The sequence below is a fragment of the Mus musculus genome, chromosome 7, assembly GCF_000001635.26.
Source record: "Mus musculus strain C57BL/6J chromosome 7, GRCm38.p6 C57BL/6J".
NCBI lineage: Eukaryota > Metazoa > Chordata > Mammalia > Rodentia > Muridae > Mus > Mus musculus.
In genome coordinates, this window is record NC_000073.6 from 45398299 (window position 1) to 45411999 (window position 13701).

The following is a 13701-nucleotide window of genomic DNA, read 5'->3' on the forward strand; positions in this document are numbered from 1 at the left end:
GCTCATGGCCTGCCTCTACTCCTCTACTCTTTCTCTCTCTGCCTTTCTCTGTCTCTACTACCCTCTCAGCTCCCCTCCCCATGCCCTGAATAAACTCTGTTTTATACTATACCATCGTGTGGCTGGTCCCTCAGGAGGAAGGGATGTCTCAGCATGGGCCCGCAGAGGCACCCCCACACACACACCTGGTTGCAAAGCCACCAAACACATCCCTTCTCTATCTCTTTATGAGCCACTACAGGATGGCCTTGAAATTCTGGCCCTCCTACTAACATACACTCCCACTCCCAGGTCATAAAAGTGGTAGGGATTTAAACTCAGGACGTTTTGTTGATTTGTTTATTTTTTTTCCTGGGGGTGTTGTTTGTTTGTTTTTTGTTTTTGTTTTTGGGAACAGGACTTCTCTTTAGCTCTGGCTGTCCTGGAATTATCTCTTTAGATGAGGCTGTTCTTGAACTCACAGATAGCCACCTGCCTCTACCTGCCAAATGCTGAGATTAAAGGCCTGTGCCAAGGTACTAGGCTCTTTCATTAATTTACTCTCCCTCATCCTGACAGAAGTTTACCCTCTGTACTGCCTAGTTTTGTGTCAACTTGACACAGGCTGGAGTTATCACAGAGAAAGGAGCTTCAGTTGGGGAAATGCCTCCACGAGATCCAACTGTAAGGCATTTTCTCAATTAGTGATCAAGGGGGGAGGTCCCCTTGTGGGTGGTGCCATCTCTGGGCTGGTAGTCTTGGGTTCTATAAGAAAGCAGGCTGAGCAAGCCAGGGGAAGCCAGCCAGTAAGTAACATCCCTCCATGTCCTCTGCATTAGCTCCTGCTTCCTGACCTGCTTGAGTTCCAGTCCTGACTTCCTTGGTGATGAACAGCAATGTGGAAGTGTAAGTCGAATAAACCCTTTCCTCCCCAACCTGCTTCTTGGTCATGTTTGTGTAGGAATAGAAACCCTGACTAAGACACCCTCCCACCTCCTCCCTCCCCTCCCACTCCTCCTCTGTTGTCCTGCAGAAAAGGCAGGTTTCCCAGGGATAGCAAACAAACATAGCATATCAAGTTGCAATAAGATTAGGCACTAAGAGGCCAAGTCCAGACTTCATTTTAGAGAACCTGACCTAAGTTTGAACTCAGGTAAACTTACAGGCTGGTACCTAGCATTAGTTTCCAAGTTGCCCCCCCTCCCCCAACAAAACCTGAGCCTAGCTCCAGTCTCTAGAATAATCCCCAGCAAGACCAGTGTCTTCAGGTTACACCCTCAACAAGACCAGCATCTCCAGGTTATTCCCCAACAAACCTGCACCCCCAGGTTACAAGCCCACCCCTTGCCTAATCACCATCAATGCAGAGGTGAAATTAAGTTTATGACTCCCAGCACCAGCCAATTGTGTTAAAGGCCACAGTAGCTTTTCAATTAGATGCTTGCACATTTATCCCCCCCCCCTCGCCCCCTGCCGCTTGCTGCTTACTGTAAAGCCTTGCCTTGGGTCTCCCCCACCACCAAAACTGTCCTGTGTTTCCTGATGCGTTGGTGGAGGGGAATGGCAGGGGGGGGAAAGCTAGCTCAAATAGAATAAAGACCCTGCTGTGAGTTGCCTCATATTGGCTCCAGTTTGTTTTGGGAGATGACTAACATTTCCCTGGCACTACAGCACCTCTCAGGCTGGAGAGATGGCTCAGCAGTTAAGAGCACTGACTGCTCTTCCAGAGGACCTGAGTTCAATTCCTAGCACCCACGTGGCAGCTCACAACTGTCTATAATTCCAGTTCCAGGGGATCTGACACCCTCATGCCTATGCATGTAAGATAAAATAAATTATTTTTTTAAAAAAGAGGTTGCTGTCCAGAGCTCGAATCTGGTGTCTCACAAACACCAAGTCTGTGTTTGGAGTTAGAGAGGAGGATCCTTGGGGCTCAGCTGCCAATGAGCAGAGGATCTTCTGCCCTCTTTCTGGCCCACACCACGACCTGCACTCAAGTGTCCCCCCCCATGCACCAATGTACATAATTAAAAACAATAAAAAATTGCCAGGCAGTGGTGGCACATGGCTTCAATCCCAGCACCTGGGAGGCAGAGGCAGGTGGATTTCTGAGTTCGAGGCCAGCCTGGTCTACAGAACACGAGTTCCAGGACAGCCAGGGATATACAAAGAAACCCTGTCTCAAACAAATAAAAAAATAAAAATTATAAAGAGCGTCTTGGTGGTGCATGTATTTAACCCTAATACACTTGAGGCACAGGCAGGCAACTCTGTGAGTTCAAGGGCAGCCTAGTCTCCATATCTAGACAGCAAATTAAATGGTGAGACCTTGTCTAAAAACAAAATAAATACAAAGTGGAAAAAAGAATTCCCTCAAGCTTCTAATGGTCCAGGAATGTTGTATTTTAATGTAATCAAATAGGTTTGAAAGACCTTGCCTCAAAACAAAAGAGAGAGGGGGCAGCAAGCAGGGTGTGGACAGGATGGGTCAGGAATAGAGCACTTGCGTACCATCCCCATGCATCTTAAAAAGCTCTTTTTTTTTTTTTTTTTTTTTTTTTTTTTGGTTTTTCGAGACAGGGTTTCTCTGTGTAGCCCTGGCTGTCCTGGAACACACTCTGTAGACCAAGCTGGCCTCGAACTCAGAAATTCGCCTGCCTCTGCCTCCTGAGTGCTGGGACTAAAGGCATGAGCTACCCCGCCTGGCAAAAAGCTCTTAATCTGGACACAGTGTCCCGCACATGGACCCCTAGAAATAACGACACTGAGGCTGTGAGAATTCAATTCCAGGCTGATCTGGGAAGATCGTTCAGCAGTTAAGAGCTCTGGCTGCTCTTCAGAAGTCCTGGGTTTGATTTCCAGAAAACACTGGGGGGGGGGGGGGGCTTACAACCATCTGTAGCACCAGTTCCAGGGGCATCAACAAGCACCAGGCATGCAAAACACCTACACACATGAAACAATACAAATAAATTTTAATTTAAAAAAATTTAAAAGAAGTTTAAATATTTTTATTTTTTTTTAAAGATTTATTTATTTATTATATGTAAGTACACTGTAGCTGTCTTCAGACACTCCAGAAGAGGGAGTCAGATCTCGTTACGGATGGTTGTGAGCCACCATGTGGTTGCTGGGATTTGAACTCCAGACCTTCGGAAGAGCAGTCGGGTGCTCTTACACACTGAGCCATCTCACCAGCCCTAAATATTTTTAAATGTAACTTACCTTCCTCTTTAATAAGCTTAACCCCTACTTCTCTCTGGAGTCACTGAGTGATTGACAGAGCTCTTGATGTAGACCGGATAAACTTGGAGAAAGGAGCTGGGTACTAGAAGGGGTTCTAGATTTCAACATGTTAAGACACCAGTTAAACTGACTGTGGAGGGCAGGCATGTAATCCTAGGACTGAGAAGATGGAGGTAGGAGGATTAAAGTTGGCCGCCAGCTTCAGCCTAGATTAACTCCAATGAGCCCCTGCTTCAGTGCACAAAACGGCTCAGTGCTTAAAGTCTCTCCACTCCACAAACATCAGCAGCTGAGTTCTGCTCCCCAGCAGCCATGAAAAAGCAGGATGTAGCAGAATTTGTCTGTAATCCTAATGTTGGCAGGAAGGGGGCGGGGGGAGAGTCAGGCAGATCCCTGGCCTCGGGCAGGAACGTGGAAAAGCCGGGCGCCTCACCTAGCTTGTGTTAATGTCGGGTGTTTGCTTTCATTTAAGCAGAGCATACTGAGGCGTGAGCATTTGTGGAACTGCATGAAGGGTGTGCAAGAGCTAAGCTTTTGGGTTTTGAGATTTACTTTGAGTGAGTTTATGTATGTGAGTGTGTGTGTGTATGTGTGTGTGCGTGTGCATATGTAAGTGTGCTCATGTGGTGTGTGTGTGTATGTGTGTGTGCATGTATGTGTAAGAATGGGTGCTGGCAGAGGTCAGAAGAGGGTGTTAAATCCCCAGGAGCTGGAGTTATAAGTGGTTGTGAATTGCCCAAAGTGGGCGCTGGGAACATAACCCTAGCCCTCGGGAAGAGCTGCAAGTGCCCTTGCCTGCCGAGCCACCTCTCCAGTCCTATTTCAGGTTTTTTTTTTGAAACAGAATCTCTCTATATAACCCAGACTGACCTCAAACCTTCAATCCTTCCACCTTCTTCCTGATAGATTATTAATATCGCTCCACTTAGCTCTTAAAGCAATTTGGGAGGAGAGAGAGGGTTGAGACAGGATTTCTCTGTGTACAGCCTTGGCTGTCCTCGGATATGCTTTGTAGGCCAGGCTGGTTTTGAACTCACAGAAATTGACCTACCTCTGTCTCTTGAATGCTGGGACATGCATACTACACCAGGCTACAATTTTTAATTTTATCTACTTACCATTTATTTTGAATACTGTAGAGGAAGCCTAAGACCTTGCAAATGCTAAACACTACTATAAATAATCATGCCACAAACCCCTCACTGGGGACCAGGTGCTTGACCATAGAGCCATATAGATATTTAGCTTCCTACTGTTCTCTTGTTAACACCATTATCTATCCAGATAACCAGGAACAGTATTTCCCAACTCAAAAGCCTTCCCTTAAGCCTTTCCTAGTCTGTTTGCCATGTGAAGCAATAGTCTAAGGTCCCAGTGGTTAGGATATGGGATATCTTGACATCTTCCACTCCCACACTGCAGACACAGAAACAGGAGCAAGGATTCCAGCTGTCTTTCTGTTCTATTGCTATCAAGAGACACCATGATCACGGCAACTCTTATACAATCAAACATGTAATTGGAGCTGGCTTACAGTGTCAGAGGTTTAGTGTGTCATCATTATGGTGGGAAGCATGGCAGTGTGAAGGCAGACATGGTGCTGCAAAGGTAGCCAAGAGTTCTACATCTGGATCCACAGGCAGCAGGGAGAGACAGTGAGCCACTAGGTCTGGCTTGAGCTTCTGAAACCACAGAACACGCACGCACACACACACACACACACACACACACAGACACACAGACACACACTGTAACACACTTCCTCCAACAAGGCCACATCTCCAGTAATGCCACCTCCTATGAATCTATGGGAGCCGTTTTCATTCAAACCTATACACCAGCCGTGCACAAGTGTAACGGGAAGGTAGAAAGGCGTATGCTGGGTAGAATAAGATCTAACTGAGAAGAAGAGCATCAGGGCAAATGGTAACATGGCTTCAATCCAAAGAAGTGTCTTAATGTCATTTTAGTCCCGTCCCCCCCCCCCCCCGCCCCAGTATATATAGAGTTCCCTAGAGTGTTTGACACACAGCACCTTCAAATGGTGGCAAGGAAAGAGTGCAGGGGTGGGGGTGGGGAGGATGAAGAGATGGCTCAGCAGTTAAGAACTTTGGCTACTGGGGTTGGAAAGATGGCTCAAAGGTTAAGAGCACTGATTACTCTTCCGGAGGCTCTGAATCCAAGTCTCAGCAGCCACGTGGTGGCTCTCATAACCACTATAATGAGATCTGGCGCCCTCTTCTGGCCTGCAGGCATAGTAAGTAAATCTCTGGGGAAAAGCAAATCAAACCAAACCATTGGCTTTTCCAGAGGATCCAGGGTTCAATCCCCAGTACCCATCTGGCAACTCACACAAGACTTAACTCCAGTTCCAGGGATCTGACACCCTCACACAGACATGCATGTAGGCAAAACACCCACCAATGCTAATTAAAAAAAAAAAAAAAAAAGACACACAGGCACAGGGAAAGAGACAGCTAAGCTCGGAGATGCAGCCTATTGTCCCGGCCGGCCATTCTTCAGGCTGAAACCAGAGGATTGCCAGTTCAAAGCCCACCTGGACTACAAAGTGAATTCAAAATCATCCTAGGCAGGACTGGAGAGATGGCTCAGAGGTTAAGAGCACTGACTGCTCTTCCAGAGGTCCTGAGTTCAATTCCCAGCAACCACATAGTGGCTCATAACCATCTGTAATAAGATCTGATGCCCTCTTCTGGTATGTCTGAAGACAGCTACAGAGTACTCATATGCAAAAAATAAATAAAATCTTTAAAAAAAAATCATCAGCCAGGCGGTGGTGGTGCACACCTTTAATCCCAGCACTCCAGAGGCAGAGGCAGGTAGATTTCTGAGTTCGAGGCCAGCCTGGTCTACAAAGTGAGCTCCAGGACAGCCAGGGCTATACAAAGAAACCTTGTCTAAAAAAAAAAAAAAAAAAAAGAAAGAAAGAAAAAAGAAAGAAAGAAAAAGAAAAAAAGAAAAAAAATCATCCTAGGCAACTTAGCAAGACTTTGTCTCAAGATAAAAATGAAGGAAAATGGTCTGGAGAAGTATCTGGACAATAGGGCACTCCTCTAGTCAGGTAGTCACTGAACGTCTTTCTATCACCTTCCACGTTATTATTTGAAGACTGGCTGGCCATTAAATCCAGGGATCATCCTGTCTGGGTCTCCATGACCAGACTTTTTTTTTTTAAAAGATTTATTTATGTATTATATGTAAGTACACTCCAGAAGAGGGAGTCAGATCTTGTTACGGATGGTTGTGAGCCACCATGTGGTTGCTGGGATTTGAACTCCGGACCTTCGGAAGAGCAGTCGGGTGCTCTTACCCACTGAGCCATCTCACCAGCCCATGACCAGACTTTTTAAAGACACGATCTCACCAGACTGGCCTACACAGAGAAACTCTTTGTCGAAAAAATAAAAAACAACAAAACGACAAGATCCCACCATGTAGCCCTGACTGGCCTGGAAATTTATGGGCAGACCAGGCTGGCCTCAAATCCACAGGTTGGCTTGCCTCTGCTTCCAGAGTATTGGGATTAAAGGCGTGTGACACTACCCATGTTCTCACAACTTACTTAGGGCGATGGGGGGCGGGGGGAGGGCAGAGGCAGGAGGATCTCAGAAGTCCCCAAAAGAAAGCTGGGAAGGGAAAGGCCAGGTTTAGCTGGGAGACCTCTTGGTGCAGGTCTCCATCCGGCCGGCAGAGGGCGCGCGAGATCCCTTTCCCCGAAAGTGACTATAACACCCTACCCCATAAGAAGGGACTATTTTTTACTTAGTGTCATTAGACACCGGTGGCTGGAAGGCCATCTTCTGTCTGTCCTTCGGCTCCCGACAGTGACCCTACGCATCTTCCAGGCCGACTCTAGACCCTTCCAGGCAAGTCCCGCCTCCTTTGGCGCCATTCTTGGCTTCAGCCCAGGTTTTATTAATCTCAAAACACCTACATAAAGTCTAAATTCAAACTCCGGGACTCTCAGTGGCCAAGGATCCGGCGCACATGGGCAACAGTTTACAGTTGCAAAAGAGGCTCCAAGAACTCCTCAAGCACCAGGGCCGCTGCGGAGCTCCTTAGGCATGGTAATTAGAGACACAAAGGAATAAACACGTGAGGCCAGACACACAAAACGATGTTCATTCATTGAAAGGTACTAGGAGAGAAAGAAAGCCAGCAACAAATCCAGATGTGGTGGTACACATCTGTCATCCCAGCAATCGGGAGGCAGAAGCAAGAGTACTGCAATACTGAGCCAGTCTGACATACATACCCAAACCCAGTGTCTGGAAAAAAATAATAAAAGGCAGAGAGATACAGAGGCTCCCAGCAGAGAGCAAGATGTGGACAACTGGTTAAGGGGATACACCCCCCACCCTCCAGGAGGATGGACAAGAGACAGAAAGACTGGAAATGGAAAAGGGAAACTGATGCTGCAGATAGTCTCGGGTGGCTCATGACTGTCACCCGGGCAATCCGAAGGATGAGGCAGAGGATTGCCACAAGTTCGCGGTCAGCTTAAATGACAGGCTGAGGAGACTGTCTAAATAACAAACAAACAAATAAATAGCCATGATGCCATACGCCTGCAATCCCAGCATTTGGGAGGTGGAGGCAGGAGGATCATAAATTCAAGGTCAGTTCAGCTACATAAGACCTCGGGTCATGAATCCAAAAGCCAAACAAATAAAATAGATGACTACAAGGGAAAGCTCAAGAGATCCACGGAAAAGCGCCGGGTGGCAGTGTTTCCACAGGTGTGGGAACGGCAGAGGGCGCCCCTAGCCCCGCGGGGGTAACACCGCCCCCTCCCCCGCGCCCTGGCCGGACTTTCCATGCTATTTTTACCCGCCGACACCGGACACCCGACTGGGGTGGCTGCGGCGTCGGGGCCACACGTCCGTTCACCGGTCGCCCGGGCTGTGCGCGCCATGGAGCCACGGTGCCCGCCGCCCTGCGGCTGCTGCGAGCGGCTGGTGCTCAACGTGGCCGGGTTGCGCTTCGAGACCCGCGCGCGCACGCTCGGCCGCTTCCCGGACACGCTGCTGGGGGACCCGGTGCGCCGCAGCCGCTTCTACGACGGCGCGCGCCGCGAGTATTTCTTCGACCGACACCGGCCCAGCTTCGATGCGGTGCTCTACTACTACCAGTCGGGCGGCCGGCTGAGACGGCCGGCGCACGTGCCCCTCGACGTCTTCCTGGAGGAGGTGTCCTTCTACGGGCTGGGCGCGGCGGCGCTGGCGCGGCTGCGGGAGGACGAGGGCTGCGCGGTGCCGCCCGAGCGGCCGCTGCCCCGCCGCGCCTTTGCGCGTCAGCTCTGGCTGCTCTTCGAATTTCCTGAGAGCTCGCAGGCTGCGCGCGTGCTCGCCGTGGTCTCCGTACTCGTCATCCTGGTCTCCATCGTGGTCTTTTGCCTCGAGACACTGCCAGACTTCCGCGACGACCGCGATGACCCGGGGCTCGCGCCCGTAGCCGCTGCTACTGGCCCGGTGAGGGGCGGGGATTTGGGGAGGTCCAGGGCGGGGCCTGGGAAGACCTGGCCAGTCAGAAGGTGTGGCAAGGGGCAGGAGGATGGAAGCCCTTTAAAAACAAAAACAAAAACAAAAACAAAACAAAAAAAAAAAAAAAACAAAGATGTAAGCTGGGTATGGTTCTTCATACGAGAATCCTAGCAAGGAGACAGAACGATTGCCACGGGTTGAAAGCCAGTGTGGGTTACTGTATGAGAGAGTCTGCCTGGAAACAGACAGTGAGTGAGGATCTCCCTCAGAGGTAGACAACCTGCCCAGAGTTTCCTGGTGAGGGACTGGTGCCGGGCTCAGTGGTAGACCATCTGCATTGCACTGCACAAAGTGACTTGGGGGTTATGTGGCGCAGTGGTAGAACTCCCCTACCACCCTACATTGAGGGACCTGGAGAGATGGCTAAGCGATAAAGAGACTGCTCTCCCAGAGGACCTAGGTTCAATTCCCGGCACCCACATGACGGCTCCCAACCATCTGTATCTAACTCCAGTTCCAGGGAATCCGATGCCCTTTTCTGAACACCAAGGCACATACACGTGCACAGATATATATGCAGGCAAACCATTCGTCCACATAAAATAAATAATTTTAAGAAAGAAGATGATGAATCCCCCAGGGAGGGGTGTGGCTCAGTGACAGAGCTCCTGCCTAAAATCCCTCAGTGTGGGGCTTGGGGCATGGAACAATAGAGAGCAACTTGCCACGCATATGCAAGACCCTGGAGTTCATCCCTAGCCATGCAAAATGAACATGTGAGGCCAAAGACACAGACAGACTGCAGTGTCCGTGCACCTGGCAGAGAAATAGGAAAGACGGATGGTCAGGCAGGGCTGACCGCCAGGAAACTGGAACACAGTAGGCTGAGGTTTAGGACTGAGAGCAGAGGTAGCAACAGGAATTTGCACAGAGTCAGGCCAGGGCATGGAGCTGAGGACCCTACAGCAAACATTTAACCATTCGGAACCATTATCTGCTGTCTGGGCTGGGCTGAAGGCAACAGGAACGAGGAGGCACGAGGAAGGCAGAACAGGAGCAGGACCCTTCCCTTGGAGATCCAACATTGGGCAGGCAGGGTAAGATACTGAAAGGAAAGAGATTCTCCCGGATCAGCCATGAGATCATGAGCTCCCCGCAGCGAAACAGCGGGACTGTATTTGGTTACATCTTTTTTTAAGTATACACATGTGAAAAGACTATGTAGCCCAGGGTGACCCAGAACTTGCTATGTAGACTGCTATATAGACCAAGATTGGACTTAAACTCACAGAGATCCAACTGTTTCTGCCTTCTGAGTGCTGGGGTTTGAACAACAATTGACCGTATTTTAATCTTTGATGTACAGTCTTTGATGGCACAATCCAAGGCATTAGGCAAACGCTCTACCACTGGGTGATGCTAGACAAGAGCACTAGCACTGAACCACACCGCTATACCTCCGTGGGGAGGGGGAGTGTCTGGTTAGGAACGGCTATCCCTGAGTCACACCCTGAGCCCCCCTCTCTGCACTTTCAGAACAGGGCTCCACCGTTGAACCACACCCTGAGCCCCTCACAGAGAGAGGGGTTCTAGGCAGGACCTGTGCCAGTGAACCCCATCCCTTACTTTCTTTTCACTTTGTATTTGAGACAGTCTCATTAGTTGTCAGACCTGTCCTGCCTCACGCTCCTGAGGGTGGAATGACAGGCTCATGTCACTAGGCCCAGGAGACACCACCTTTCCTGCCCCTAGGTCTGAAGAACAGACATTCAGCTATCCAAAGGCAGTCGCTGGGGTCTTGAGTTGTGTAGAGCAGTGAAGTCACCCCTCAGGAACACTGACACTGCTATTTTCACATTGAAACAGTGACTAGAGGTTTTGGCCTGGCTCCCTGACCCCTTTCTGTCCCTTCTGCAGTTCCTCGCCCGACTGAATGGCTCCAGTCCCATGCCAGGAGCCCCTCCCCGACAGCCCTTCAACGATCCATTCTTTGTGGTGGAGACCCTGTGTATCTGCTGGTTCTCCTTTGAGCTGCTGGTGCGTCTGGTGGCCTGCCCTAGCAAAGCTGTGTTCTTCAAGAATGTGATGAACCTAATTGACTTCGTGGCCATCCTGCCTTACTTCGTGGCCCTGGGCACGGAGTTAGCCCGGCAGCGGGGTGTGGGCCAGCCGGCTATGTCCCTGGCCATCCTAAGGGTCATCCGATTGGTGCGTGTCTTCCGCATCTTCAAGCTCTCCAGGCATTCGAAGGGTCTACAGATCTTGGGTCAGACACTGCGGGCTTCCATGCGTGAGCTAGGTCTCCTCATCTTCTTCCTCTTCATTGGCGTGGTCCTCTTTTCCAGCGCAGTCTACTTTGCTGAAGTGGACCGGGTGGACACCCATTTCACCAGCATCCCGGAGTCCTTTTGGTGGGCAGTGGTCACCATGACCACGGTTGGCTATGGGGACATGGCACCCGTCACCGTGGGTGGCAAGATCGTGGGCTCTCTGTGTGCCATTGCAGGTGTGCTCACCATCTCTCTGCCTGTGCCTGTCATTGTCTCTAACTTTAGCTACTTTTACCACCGGGAGACAGAGGGCGAAGAGGCAGGGATGTACAGCCATGTGGACACACAGCCCTGCGGTACCCTGGAGGGCAAGGCTAATGGGGGGCTGGTGGACTCTGAGGTGCCTGAACTCCTCCCACCACTCTGGCCCCCTGCAGGGAAACACATGGTGACTGAGGTGTGAGGGTCAACTGGGGTCTCCAGGGAGCAGTGGGGTGGGAGGGAGGAGGGAAGGCAGGGTCAGGTGCTGGGTTAAGGACTAAGATGGTAACAAAAGGGTACAGATTCTTAATCTGAAGGCATGTCACATGGTGGCTCCTAGGGGGACCTTATGTGACAGGAATTGCCAGGATTTGGGTTGTGTCCAGGGCTCCCCCCATTGATTGCGCAATGTGGTAGAGCTGTGCAAATGTCCAGGGGCTCTATGGGTAGCACTGTAAGAGACTTGGCCATAGATTGTGAGTTTCCTAGGTGTTCGTGGGGTCCCACTGGGGGCAAGTGTGGTCCCGTTAACACTTGATAGGTACTAATAGAACTTTGGGTCCTCTAGGGCCAAGTCGGCTCCTGTAGGTCTCTGGAGCACTGTTAAAGAGTGTGAGCTTGTGGCTACATGGTCACACACAGAGGTTATGTGGTGATACATAGCAGATTGTGTGGATTCATGTTTCTTCTAGGACTCAAGTTATTTTAGATTCTGTGAGCTCTGGAGTCATGCAGACAGGATGTGATCACTCTGGGTCCTGATGGAAAAAGGGTTAGGGTATAAAAGATAGACAGAGGCAGAGACTCAGATAAAGGGACAGAGACACCCCCACACACACACACAACACACAATTCTCTGTGTTGTGCAGGGTTATAGGACTGGAATCATTTTAGGGCCATGCAAAGCTGAGATGTGTGACCCCATGTGTCTCCGAACAGTTGAGTCTGATGACTTCTACGGTCTCATGGGACTTGTGTTACTGTGAGTCCTGTGGAACTTTTGGTTGAATTTGACTGTATGTGAGGGCCATTTTAAACAGTAGATCAGGGTCACAGCACAGATAAAACTAACTACAAGGGAGCAAGCATGGGCACGTGGATGTGTGTGGCCCGTTGAACAAGTTTACTCAGGGTTATGCATTGTAGAGCTGGTAGTGTCTGTATCTCTGGGTCCCCCTGCCCGAAGCACCTAGAAAGACGATGGGAACTAGTAACCTGCCTGTCTTGCTCATGTGGGACCCATATTTCTATGTTGTCCCATGCTGTAGTACAAAGATTCAGAGGCTGGTTGGAGCCACAAGGAAAGAAAACACAGTAGGGCAAGAGTAGGTACTTGGGAAAAGATGTGGCAGGGGACAGAGATCTAGAAGAAAGAAAGATGGAGAGAAGGAGCAGGAGGAGCAGGGGAGGGGGAAAGAGGGAAGGGAAGGAGGGAGAGACAGAGCAGGTAAAGAGGAAGAGATGTGGGGGGGGGGGGGAGAAGGACCTGGAGCCCAAGGGTCATCCTCTCTATTCTCTGAGTCATAACAGACTCTAAGCCATGGCGTCAGCATCCCTTAGAGCCAAGGAAGGTCACCACACTCCTGGAGGTGCTCTGTGTTTCCTAGGACAGAAACCCAAGGCTGTAGTGTGCTGTGGCTTCCCTCAAGGTTACCCAGCACGTCATAGGACCAAGGCTGGTGCCAGGTGGCCTGCCTGTGACACCCCCACAACTTCTGGTGTGCAGGTATTGCCTGAGGCCACTGGTCCTGTGTCCTTTGTTTTTATCCCTTAAAACAGGGTCCCTCTTTGTAGTGTTGGCTGTCCTGGAACTCACTACGTAGACCAGCCTGGCCTTGAATTCACAGAGCTCTTCCTGTCTCTGCTTCACAAGTGCTGGGATTAAAGCTGGGGGGTGGTGTCACCATATCTGGCAAGACTGCCTCATCTAGAGGAGGAAGGTGATATTGGAGGGAACAGCATCACCCTAAGCTCCAGGAAAACATTTTTGGAGTCTTCTGGGCCTGAGAGACATTTTGGGGAGCAGGAGAGGTTACAATCACTAACAAGGTGTTTGACTGGCATTAACTTATTAAAGTCTGATCATCGGTGCCTAGTGTTGAGTTATTTTTCATAACGATATCACCTGCTTTAGTCATATGAACTCTTGCTTAAGACCTGAGGGTGAAGCATCTTAGAGGGGCTGCCAGGAAGATTTGGCTCCTCTGAGACACCCAAGCCATAAGCCACCAGGAGAAGGTTGTGGCAGGAGCCGCTTTCACCACCACCCATATTGCTATACAAGAGAGAGGAAGGAGGGACAGTGACAAGAGTGTGACGGTGACAAACATGGCAGAATCTCAGGGTGGGCACTTCACCCAAACATACTCACTGACTGGCACAGAAATGGAGATGGATTTGCATAGGGACCAAAGACACGGACGGACTCTATCACAGAATAC

General features: G+C 50.0%; 1 protein-coding gene across 1 annotated transcript; it reads left to right on the forward strand.

Annotated features, from left to right (window-relative positions):
- The first annotated feature begins 7661 nt into the window (after positions 1-7661).
- On the forward strand, positions 7662-13084 carry Kcna7 (potassium voltage-gated channel, shaker-related subfamily, member 7). Its single transcript, NM_010596.2, has 2 exons — positions 7662-8717; positions 10647-13084. The coding sequence occupies exons 1-2, from the start codon at positions 8064-8066 to the stop codon at positions 11460-11462; spliced, it is 1470 nt and encodes a 489-aa protein (NP_034726.2). The 5' UTR covers positions 7662-8063; the 3' UTR covers positions 11463-13084.
- The last annotated feature ends 617 nt before the right edge of the window (positions 13085-13701 follow it).